The sequence below is a fragment of the Crocuta crocuta genome, unplaced genomic scaffold (assembly GCF_008692635.1).
Source record: "Crocuta crocuta isolate KB4526 unplaced genomic scaffold, BGI_CrCroc_1.0 scaffold97, whole genome shotgun sequence".
Taxonomy (NCBI): Eukaryota; Metazoa; Chordata; class Mammalia; order Carnivora; family Hyaenidae; genus Crocuta; species Crocuta crocuta.
Genome location: NW_027531999.1, coordinates 3221980 through 3234633, shown reverse-complemented (window position 1 = coordinate 3234633; position 12654 = coordinate 3221980). Strand labels below are relative to the sequence as shown.

General features: G+C 38.7%; 1 protein-coding gene across 1 annotated transcript in view; it reads right to left on the bottom strand.

The window, feature by feature from the left end:
* The window catches only part of PTPRB (protein tyrosine phosphatase receptor type B), a 114127-nt gene that overhangs the window by 57538 nt on the left and 43935 nt on the right, over positions 1–12654 (bottom strand). Inside the window, exons 8-10 of the mRNA XM_077775265.1 lie at positions 10455–10718; positions 8206–8475; positions 5678–5938 (exon numbers count right to left, since the gene is read on the bottom strand). Of these exons, the coding sequence (XP_077631391.1) occupies positions 5678–5938; positions 8206–8475; positions 10455–10718 (795 nt within the window). The remainder of the gene's footprint in view (positions 1–5677; positions 5939–8205; positions 8476–10454; positions 10719–12654) is intronic.

The following is a 12654-nucleotide window of genomic DNA, read 5'->3' as shown; positions in this document are numbered from 1 at the left end:
ATAGACCAACACATATGTAGTCAATTGATTTTTTACAGAGATGTGAGGGCAATTCGATGGAGCAAGAAGAGTCTTTTCAACAAATAGGGCTGGAATTATTAGATGTCCATATGCAGAGACAAAAACTTTGACCTAGATCTCACACACATATAAAAATAAATTCAAGATAGATTATGCACTTCAATTAAAAACATAAAACTACAACAATTCTACGTGAAAATCTTTGTGAACTTGTATAAGGCAAAGATTTTTTTAACATGACATCAAAAGTATGGCCTATGAAAGAAAAAAACTGATAAATTGGCCCTCAAAATTAAATAACTTATATTCTGTAAAATACACTAATAAATTCATGAAAAGGCAAGCCACAGGCTGAGAGACACCATTTCAACGCATGTTTCTGACAAAGGACTAATATCTGAATATATAAAGAATTCTCAAAATTAAACGATAAAAATCAAACCACCCCATCAAAAAATGGACAAATAGACAAAATCATGAATGAAGATGGATTTATTACAACCAACTCCTCAGAAATACAAGCAATTATCAAGGAATACTATGAAAAATTATATGCCAACAAACTGGACAACTTAGAAGAAATGGACAAATTCCTAAGCACACACAGACTAACAAAATTCACATGGGAAGAGATAGAAAATCTGAACAGACCCATAACTAGTGAAGAAATTGAATCCGTTATCAAAAATCTCCCAACAAATAAGAGCCCTGGGCCAGATGGCTTCCCTGGGGAATTCTACCAGACATTTAAAACAGAATTAATGCCCATTCTTCTCAAGCTATTCCAAAAATTAGAATTTGAAGGAAAACTTCTGGACTCATTCTATGAATCTGGCATCACTTTGATTCCCAAGCCAGACAGAGACCCAGCAAAAAAAGAGAACTACAGGCCAATATCCTTGATCAATATGGATGCAAAAGTCCTCAACAAGATAGTTTCAAATCAAATCCAACAGTACATAAAAAGAATTATCCACTATGATCAAGTGGGATTCATTTGTATCCCTGGGTTACAGGGCTGGTTCAATATTTGCAAATCAATCAATGTGATACATCACATCAACAAAAGAAAAGATAAAAACCATATGATCCTGTTGATAGATGCAGAAAAAGCATTTGACAAAATACAGCATACCTTCTTAATAAAGACCCTCAAGAAAGTCAGGATAGAAGGAGGTTACTTAAACATCATAAAAGCCATCTGTAAGAAGCCCTCAGCTAACATCATCCTCAATGGGGAATATACTGAGAGCTTCCCCCCTGAGATCAGGAACATGACACAGATGTCCACTCTCACCACTGTTGTTAACATAGTGCTGGAAGTCCTAGCATCAGCCATCAGACAACAAAAGGAAATCAAAGGCATCAGAATTGGCAAAGAAGAAATCAAACTTTGACTTTTCACAGACGACATGATACTCTACATAGAAAACCCACAGGCTCCACCAGAAGCTGACTAGAACTGATCCATGAATTCAGCAAAGTTGCAGGGTACAAAATCAACATACAGAAATTGGTTGCATTTTTATACACCAATAATGAAGCAACAGAAAGAGAAATCAAGAAACTGATCCCATTCACAATAGCACAAAAAAACCATAAAATACCGAGAATAAACCTAACCAAAAATATAGGAGATCTGTATGATGAAAAGTATAGAAAACTTATGAAGGAAATTGAAGAAGACACAAAGAAATGGAAAAACATTCCATGCTCATGGGTCGGAAGGATAAATATTGTTAAAATGTCATTACTACCCAAAGGAATCTACACATTTAATGCAATCCCAATCAAAACTGCACCAGCATTCTTCTCAAAACTAGAACAAACTATCCTAGAATTCGTATGGAACCACAAAAGACCCCGAATAGCCAAAGTAACATTGAAGAAAAAAACCAAAACGGGAGGCATCACCATCCCAGACTTTAGCCTCTACTACAAAGCTGTAATCATCAAGACAGTATGGTATTGGCACAAAAACAGACACATAGACCAATGGAATAGAATAGAGAACTCAGAATTAGACCCACAAATGTATGGCCAACTAATCTTTGACAAAGCAGGAAAGAGTATCCAGTGGAAAAAAGACAGCCTCTTTAACAGATGGTGCTGGGAGAACTAGACAACAACATGCAGAAGAATGAAACTAGATCTTTATCTCACACCATACACAAAAATAAACTCAAAATGAATAAAGGGCCTGAATGTGAGACCGGAAACCATCAAAACCCAAGAGGAGAAAGCAGGAAACAACCTCCTTGACCTCAATGGCAGCAACTTCTTACTTGACACATTCCCAAAGGCAAGGGAATCAAGAGCAAAATTGAACTATTGGGACCTCATCAAGATAAAAAGCTTCTGCACAGCAAAGGAAACAATCAATAAAACTAACAGGCAACCAACGGAATGGGAAAAGATAGTTGCAAACGACATATCAGATAAAAGGCTAGTATCCAAAATATATAAGGAACTCATCAAACTCCACACTCAAAAAACAAATAATCCAGTGAAGAACTGAGCAGAAGATATGAACAGACACTTCCCCAAAGAGGACATTCAGATGGCCAACAGACACATGAAACGATGCTCGGCGTCCTTCCTCATCAGGGAAATACAAATCAAAACCACACGAGATACCACCTCACGCCAGTCAGAGTGGCTAAAATGGACAAATCAGGAGACTCTAGATGCTGGTGAGGATGTGGAAAAACAGGCACTCTCCTACCCTGTTGGTGGGAATGTAAACTGGTGCAGCCCCTCTGGAAAACAGTGTGGAGGTTCCTCAAAAACTTAACAATAGAACTCCCCTATGGCCCAGCAATAGTACTGCTAAGAATTTACCCAAGGGATACAGGAGTGCTGATGCATAGGGGCACATGTACCCCAACGTTCATTGCAGAACTCTCAACAATAGCCAAAACATGGAAAGAGCCTAAGTGTCCATCAACGGATGAATGGATCAAGAAGATGGGCTCATCTACACAATGGAATACTACATGGCAATGAGAAAGAATGAAATCTGGCTATTTGTAGCAACATTGATGGAACTTGAAGGTGTTATGCTGAGCGAAATAAGTCAGGCAGAGAAGGACAGATACCCTATGTTTGCACGTATAGGTGGATTAGGAGGAACTTAATGGAGGACCATGGGGGAGAAGTAGGGGAAAAATAGTTGGGGAGAGGGAGGGAGGCAAATCATGAGAGACTCTTGAATGCTGAGAACAAACTGAGGGCTGATGGGAGTGGGGGAAAGGGGAAGGGAGGTGATGGGTATGGAGGAGGACACTTGTTGGGGTGAGCACTGGGTGTTACATGGAAACTAACTTGACAATATGTTCTTCCCCAAATAATACGTGAATGGTTAAGTAGACAAATGGAAAGGTGCTCAAAACCATTAGGCATTAGGAAAAGACAAATTAAAACTGAATGAAATACCATCACATGCTTATTACAATGGCAAACAAAACAAAAACTTGCAATACCAAGTGCTGTTGAGATTATGGAGAAATTGGAAATCTCATATATTGCTGGTGGGAATGGTGGGAATGTAAAACTTTACAACTGCTTTGGAAAACAGTTTGGTAGTTTCTTACAAAGTTGAAAATACCCGACCATAATGGCCCAGAAATATAAATGTTGAGAATGATGAAAATGATCCTAAGACTAACAAAATGCCTTGTATTTCCAATTCTGGCAATACAGTGGGCTACATACTGTGAAAAGCCCCCCAAGAAGCACAACTACGTGTGTTGGATAGAATATAAAACTATAAGTGTATGATGAGCATGTTGTCAAGAATGTAAGGAACTCTCAGGGAACTAAAAGTCAGCGATAGAAAAGTAACTGGTTCATTGAAGCATACTTTCATCTTGATGGCATCTTTCAAACATAAATTTAAGCTTTGATTTTACAGACTTGCATGATCTATGAGATAGGAGGTAAAGTGCAGGACTTTCCCAAACTGAGGAACCTCATAGGTGATCCTGCATAAGGTTATATATATATAAGGATCCTGAAAGGTTACATTCTAAGTGTAAGTCAAATAAATATTCCCTGTCTGCTCTCAGCCTCCTTGGCACTGGATGGAGAAGAAAAATACTTTCTTCTGAGAATTCATAACCTCAAGACAGTTTCAGTGAGTTTGCAACCCAGATTCATAAAACCTGGGTGCTCAAAAACCTCAAGTTGAAANATATATATATATATATATGTATGTATGTATATATGTTCTAGAATACCGGAAGAAGAACAGAGGCAATATCAGAGAGTTAATGGCTGAGAATTTCCAGGCATGATGAAAGATACTAACCTGCAAGTACAGAAATTGTAATGATCTCAAACAAGATACACAAGAAGTAGTCTGTATTTAGGTTATTACTGTAAACAACAGAACACCAAAGGCAAAGAATAAATCTTAAAAGCAGTCATAACAAACAGATTACCCAGAGAGAGAAAAACAATTAGATTGATACCTGACTTTTCAACAGCAAGAATCAATGCCAGAAAGACTACAATAACATCTTCAATGTGCTGAGAGAAACTAGTTTTCAACATAGAACTGTATCCTAGGGAAAATATCTTTCAAGATTGAGAGCCATGTTAAGACATATGCAGAAAAACAAAAGTTTGGAGAGTTGGTCCCTAAAAACTCTAAGTAACGACATGTGAAAAATGTTTTCCAAAATAAAGAAAAGTAAGCCCATACAGAACTTGTGACATACAGGAAGGGAAGATGAGAAGATGAGTGGTAATTGTTTATGGGCTTAAAAAAGGAGACAGAAACAAAATACAGGACAACGGTATATAAATTGGATAAACAAGTCTTTGATGACGAATTTGCTTCCTATTTCACTGAGAAAAAGAAGATAATTGCCCACTTGCTATAGCTATCTATTTACTGCACACACACCCAATACTATTTTTCCCCCGTTGACCCTAAAGTTAAACTACTCATGTTCCTTTCTTCTTCTTTTTAAAAAAATATTTTAATGTTTATTTATTTTTGAGAGAGAGAGACAGAGCACAAGCAGAAGAGAGGCAGAGAGAGAGGGAGACACAGCATCAAAAGTAGGCTCCAGGCTCTGAGCTGTCAGCACAGAGCTCAACACAGGGCCTGTGAGGAGCCTCTGAGGAGCCTGTGAGATCATGACTTGAGCTAAAGTTGACACCTGAATGACTGAGCCACCCAGGAGCCCCTTCATGTTCCTTTCTAATGCCAATTCCTTTTGTGTTCTAGATCCCAGTACCTCTGCTTACTCATAGAATAACTGCAACAATTCTCCCTCCCTCTTTACATCGTCACCACTCCTTTCTCTTCTAGAACATTCTTGTCAACATAAAACATGCTATCTCTTAAAAAAAAAAATCCTCCTTTCAAACATACGTCCTCTTTCCGATGCTGTCCTATTTCTCTGCCTCTCATTTGCAGGGAAACTTGTTGGAAAAGTTGTTCTCTGCTCTGTTTCAATTTCAAAATAAACCCAAACAAAGTAAGACAAACAAACAAACAAACACTAAGAGTTGAAATTAGTATGATAAAAAACAAACAGAAAAAATTCATAAAACAATGACCAGTACGTAATAGGCATTTAATAAACATTTGTAAACTGAACGTTAAACAATTCAGTGCACAGTATACTTTTATAGAGAATGTTACCTGTTCTTCCTTTAGTTGAAGATGAGTTTTTTAAGTCTCCACTGATAGTGGTGACTGTAGCTATGTATTTTCGCCCAGGCACCAGGTCAGTAAAAGTGAATTCTTTGGCATCTTTGGGGAGTGACTTGTGGATGAGTAAGAGGTCTCTGTCAGCTAGTGAAATGATGTATTTCTCCCATTCTGCTACAGGGGTCTGCCACATGACACCCAGTGAGGTTTCGTTGGCATGTTTGACACGAAGCTGGAGCACAGCCAGGGGCACTGAGGAAAAGGCAATGGACACTGTGTCACTGATTTGATTCAGAAACATGAGGGGGGGGTGCCTGGTGGCTCAGTCAGTTGAGTGCTGGACTTTGGCTCAGACCATGATCTCACGGTTTGTGGGTTTGTGTCAGGCTTTGCACTGTAAGCCTTCTTTGGATTCTTTGTCTTTCACTCTCTCTTGACACTTCCCTGGCTAACACGGTCTCTCTCTCTCTCTCTCTCTCTCTCTCTCTCTCTCTCAAAATTAAACATTAAAAAAAAGAAGAAAAAAGAAACACTAGAATATTTTCTAGAGAACTGTTCCCTTCCAGTTATAGGAGGGTTCAGTTCAGCGTTCCTTTTCTGAATGTGTATGAGCGCTCAGGGAAAAAAAAAAGCTAATCATAAAAACTTTGTTGCTGTTATTTTTTTATGATTTTATTTTTAAGTAATCTCTACACCCAATGTGGGGATTGAACTCACAACCCTGAGATCAAAAATCGCATGCTCTTCCATTGAGCCAGCCAGAGACCCCAAGCTTTGTTTATGTAACATATTCAGAAAGGAAGATTCAAAGGGATACTATTGGAAAATGCTTTTCTGGGTCATTTATTTTTGACCACATATTACCTTGAGTATTTATTTCTTCATATGAATTCTATGATGCAAAAATATTTCATTCAATCTTGTCAACCTACAGAGATAGGTCCATGTTTGAGTATTTAGGTGAAGTTAGGGGTATTTTTCACTCCATTTGGTTGGAAAGACAAAGTGTTTCTTCCCTTCATTTCTGAGAAGGGGACATTGATGTATCCATGAAAGCAAAAGCAATAATAGTACCTGATTAAGGGCTCCCATTATCCAAAGAACTGAAATTGTTTCTATTTCTTTAAAAGGTTTAATTATTACAATTTCTAGGATATGTTGTTAAGAGTAAAGTACTGGTCCCACTAAAACAACAGGGAAACAAAATTATGGAAGAAGCATACTGATTTTTACATCAAAGAAATTTTCTATAATTCCATTCTAATTGAGTCCCTAAATCTGTATCTTCCTTCTTTAATACATTGAAATGAACTGGATTGTTACATCAAAGCCTACTTTGACTTCCCTCATTCACCTAGAGGTACAGCGTAAGAAAATTTTCCTGATAATTATGACAATATGCTGAGAGCCCCCACTGTTTCCTGACAGTATTCCAAGTTATTTGAAGTGAATGAGGTAAAATATTGGAGAGGACATAGACACTTGTTCTGTGGAATGCTAAAAATAGCTTGGTTTAAGCTTATATAGCTTTGATCATTATCCAAGGCATATTAATATCTGGAAAATGAATATATTACTGGAAGCCCAGTTGGCAAGGTAAGGAGGTGTTTTGGTCCTCTTCTTTGACATTCTTCTACGAAGAACATTGAATCAATGTAGTTATTTACTTGTCATCAGGCAAGACTAAGAGAGGGGATATTTGAATTTCACTCCAAGTATAGAATATTGCATGTCATACTTGTTGAGCTTGGAAGGGCAATTCTCTTATTTGAAAGTTGAAGAAACACACTCAGAGGGGTTGTGACTTGCCCAAGGTATCACAGTATAGTGGTGACAGCCAGAATACCCAAACCCATGTCTCCGGATCTTCATTCCCCTCTACCCTAAAATCCAAATATATCCCTCTTCACATTAATAACCTTTCCTTGATACATGAAATTAGTCAACATTAGGTCATGACAAATTAGGTCAAGCAAAAAATTTTTCAACTGTCCTTTTTGTGGGAAGGATTCTCAGATTATTTAGTTCTTATTCTTTTGGTGTTTAAAATGGCTTTCTTTTTATTAAATAAAGTAAGTGATTTTTATTTATTTTTTTCAAAAACATTTTTATAGTTTATTTTTATTTTTGAGACAGAGAGAGACAGAGCATGAGTGGGGGAGGGGCAGAGAGAAAGGGAGACACAGAATCTGAAACAGGCTCCAGGGTCTGAGCTGCCAGCACAGAACCTCATATGGGGCTGGAACCCACGAACTGGGAAATCATGACCTGAGTCAGACGCTTAACCGACTGAGCCACCCAGGCACCCCTGGAAGCGATTTTTAATGTTCTAATTTGACAAAACTAAACATTACCAAACCTAATTCAGTCTATACAAAGTCTATAATATCTTAAATTCAGGGAACATGGGGGATGGGGGGAAGTGGGAAGGAGGGATGACATTGACAACTATCTGTGTTACTTGAGAGAGGGGCCAAGTTAAGGTTCCAACAGTCATTAACACCTTGGTATTTGCTTACCTGTCCTGCCATGGCAACGCTTAGAATTCTTCAGATTTCCACTCTCAACAGTGACTTCTACCTCATACTGTCTTCCTGGTATGAGCCCGACATCATCTATGACATAGTGTGTTTCCTCCTTTCCCACGGTGACGTTGAGCAGCACCACAGAATCATTGAAGAGCAGGATACGGTACTGCTCCCAGTCTCCAGCAGGGGGCGACCAGCTCACTACTAGGGACCTTGTGGAACCGTTGCTGTTTGCCACCAGGTTCCCAACTTGCTCTGGAACTAAAAGGTGAAATGATGTCAAAAAAGAGATTCTAAAAACCAAAAGTAAGGATACTTATTCACTTTTCATGGGCAACAGTAGATAAGAGACCTAATAGCACAATTCAAACATTTCTATCCCCTTCTAATGTTTGTGGATTGTAAACGAGTGTTCTCTCCTCATTTTGGAGGCATCTGACACTCAAGAAATGAACGCTAAAATCATTATATCAGTAATGCAATCTTCTGTAACACTGTTAATTACCTAGGGATATGAGCACCGTGTTTTACTGGCTGCACGCCAGCCCTAGAGACAATATCGATGTTGCTTCTGATGATGTTGACATTGACGGATATGGTTGGTGTCTTTTGGTAGCGACACTGCATGTTGCGGTCATGAAACATTCCTCTCTTTTCCAACGACAAGATTAATCTTCTTGCAATATAGCTCTGGTCTAATTATTCATTTGCTTAAAAACATTCAAGGTCTCTCCATTAATTACAGAATAAAACATTAAGTCCTGCGTGTGGCATTCATTGCTTTCCAAGATCAGACCGCATAACCTCTGACCACTGCCTGCAGCTGCCCTCTCCCGTTTCCCCACTTTCCCAAATGCTGGCCTCGAACTTCATGTTCTGCACACCTGTAAGTATCTTGGGCTCTTCTGCCTTCCTACCTTTGCTTGTATTATTTCCTCATCCTCAAATCCCTTCCCTCTTTTCCCTCTTCCCATTAAAAAAAATTTTTTTTAATGTTTTATTTATTTCTGAGAGAGAGAGAGCCAGTGTGAGCAGGGGAGGGTCAGAGAGAGAAGGAGATACAGAATCTGAAGCAGGCTCCAAGCTCTGAGCTGTCAGCACAGAGCCCGATGTGGGACTGGAACCCACGAACCGTGAGATCATGACCTGAGCCAAAGTCGGTCGCTCAACCGACTGAGCCACACAGGCACCCCTCCCTCTTCCCATTTTTTAAGTCCCAGCTAAAGACTATTTCCTTTGAGAGGTCTTTACTGCTCTTCTGAACAAGAATTTTGTTCTCTTGTTTTTCTGACCAGATGGCTCTTGGTTGGAATCTTTAACAGCTCAGAGAATGGACTCTCATATTAAACACTCTGGTTTAAATTCTAACCCCACCATTTACTGGCTAGATGACTATGGACAAGTTATTTCATCCCTCTGAATTATCTGTAAAGTGATAATAATGGAACCTCTTTCATGGTTTTGTTGTGGGAACTTAATGTTTAGTGTAAAGTGCTTAGTTAGTGCCTGATACATGGAAATATCAATGCAATTACTGTTATTAAAATGTACTATTTTTACTTTTTGTGTATTTATTCTATATTTGTCTGATTAAAATGTAACCTCCTTAAAAGCAAGGGTTGAAAAAGTAAATATTTCAGGACTTGCAGGCCACATATGGTTTGTCCCATCTTTGTCTCTCTTTTTCCTTTTTAAAAAAACCTTTTAAATATGTAAAAACCACTCTTAGCTTGGGACTATGCAAGTACAGGTCACAGGCCGTATTTGGCCAAAGGGTGTAGTTGGCTGAACCCTGACATTTTAACAACTTCCCAAACTCATCACACAATAATTTACACATAGGGGGCACTGAATAAATGTTTGGTCACATAAATTAATAAAATAATTTAAGGAAAACATGAGTAAATGCTAACTGGCCCTCACTGTTAGAGTTGATCAGAAATGTTTTATTCATTAGTATCAATGCTAATGCATTTACACTACTTAAGTGGGGTGACATGAAATAGCACAGGTCAGAGCCGGTTACCCACATCACTCAGGAACCATTCCAAACACATTTGCTTAAATAACTCTGTATATGGGGCCCTGGGCCATAGGCACCCTCAGTCATGTAGATCATATTTCCCAAATTGGGAGCTTATTGTGCCCCGATGAATGGATCTAAGACAGATCAGACAATGATTTGGAAAACATCATTCCAAATGGTGTTATTCTGGAATATTCTGGAGCCCTACACTCACCTGTTCTGCCCACTGCCATCTTCTGAGCGGACAATTCACCAGAGACACAGCTGACAGTAACTTGATAAAGTCGTCCAGGAGTTAAGTCTTTGAATTGAGTTTCAGTAACCTGGGGTCTGAGTATTCTGGATTCTTTGATAATCCCTTTGTGAAACAGGGTAACGTTATAGGAATCCACATTTCCAGAAGGTCTTTGCCACTTGACCTTTAGAGAGGTCAAAGTGTCATCATTTGTCACCTTCAGATTTGAGACTTCCATGGGTGCTAAAAAGGACGAAAAGAAAAGACACTTTAACTCAGGATATTGTACCAGTCTTCCGGTCAAATTTTGACCTGTCTTTTAATCCCTGACAGCCACACTCCTTGCTCAGAAGAAAACAATTTCGCTAGCAAAAATAATACTGCAAAATCAAAGAAAGGCTGTCTGGCTGTTAGAAAGATCATGAAGATGGGAGTCAGGAGCCTGGATTCTGGCTCAACCTTGGTCATTAGTCAGCTGGGCAACCCTGGACAGCTCTGTGTATCTCACTGAGCCTCAGGATCCTTACAGGCAAATGAGGTCCTGGAATGCTCAAAGAAGTCTGACATCTGCCTAATTTATTCCCGTATTAATGTATTTAATAACAACAAGTACACAATCAAAAGATTGGTTAACTCATTGCCCATCCCAAAATTTTGTGTGCTAAAAATTTGCTGTCTTTCATATAAACTCATGATGAAGTGAAAGCTCAAGAGTTGTGTCATTGTTTCATCAAAGAAAATGATTACAATTACAAAAGCAAAAACACTTTGGTGAGTACTTTGAGTACTTTTTCTACCTCTTGGGTACGTCATAATTTTGGGCTTCACTAATAACAAAGCAAAAAGGTTTCAGTTTTAAAATGGGCATAGCAGAGTGATTTTGCATAGGCCAGTGATAAGTATAATTTGTTCTTGTTATACATGAATAATTCTTAAGATAATTGCTACTTTTTAAAAAAGATTTCATTTAAAAAATATTTTTAATGCTTATTTATTTTGAGAGAAAGAGATAGAAAGCAAGCAGGGGAGGGGCAAAGAAAGGGAGACAGAGAATCCCAAGCAGGCTGTGCTCCTTGGGCACAGAGCCTGATGCAGGTCTTGAACTCATGAACCATGAGATCATGACCTGAGCCAAAATCAAGAGACAGATGCTTAACCAACTGAGCCACCTAGGAGCACCTAAAGATTTTATTTTTAAGCAATCTCTGCATCCAATGTGAGGTTCACACTCACAACCCTGAGATCAAGAGTGCCTGCTCCACCAACTGAGCCAGCCAAGGGCCCCAAGATATATGGCACATTTTTGTTGGGAATGTTTATACATCTTTTGAGGTGTGATATGAAGGGTATGGAAATGTACAGGTGCCCTCAAATATCTTTCTCACCAATCTTTTGTAGTTCCAAGAACTCTCTCCATGAGAGTAATTTCTAAGTCACTATATACTTAAAAGTTTCTCTTAAAATTAAATAGTTTACCAAGAGAGGGAACAGCTTACCAAGAGAAGGAATTTATTAGACCCACCAGAAACATTAGAATCCATTAGAATGTAAGCTCCAAAGGGCAAAGACTTTGGCCTTTTTAGACACTGCTATATCCATAATGCCTAGCATACAGTTTATACTCGGTAGATAGTGAATGAATGAATTAATAGAATGAAATAATGAATGTGTACATGATTCATTAAGACTTAGCACAGATTAGGGCACCTGGGTGGCTCAGTTGGTTGAGAGTCTGACTTCAACTCAGGTCATGGTCTCACAGTTTGTGAGTTTGAGCCCCACGTCAGGCTCTGTGTTAACAGCTCGGAGCCTGCTGTGAATTCTGTGTCTTCCTCTCTCTCTGCCCTTCCCTGCTCTCATTCTGTCTCTGTCTCTCTCAAAAATAAATAAAACATTAAAAAACCCACTTAGCACAGGTTAGTTTAATTGGCTATGTTAAGCTGTGAGAACAGCTCCTGTAGTATTAGTTCTCAAGATTTGTTTTATTGGATACAGAGTTTACGAATGGCTGTTTCACAGGAGCAGGTCTTTGTATAGCACTGAGAAAAGCAATCTTGGCTCATTGTGAGTGGCGTCACAAAGGCAGTGGATGCTAGTTTCAGAGAAGGAAGTAGGAATCCTTACCAAAAAAAAAAAAAAAAATTCAGAATACTAAAAAGACAAGCGAAGACTATATCCG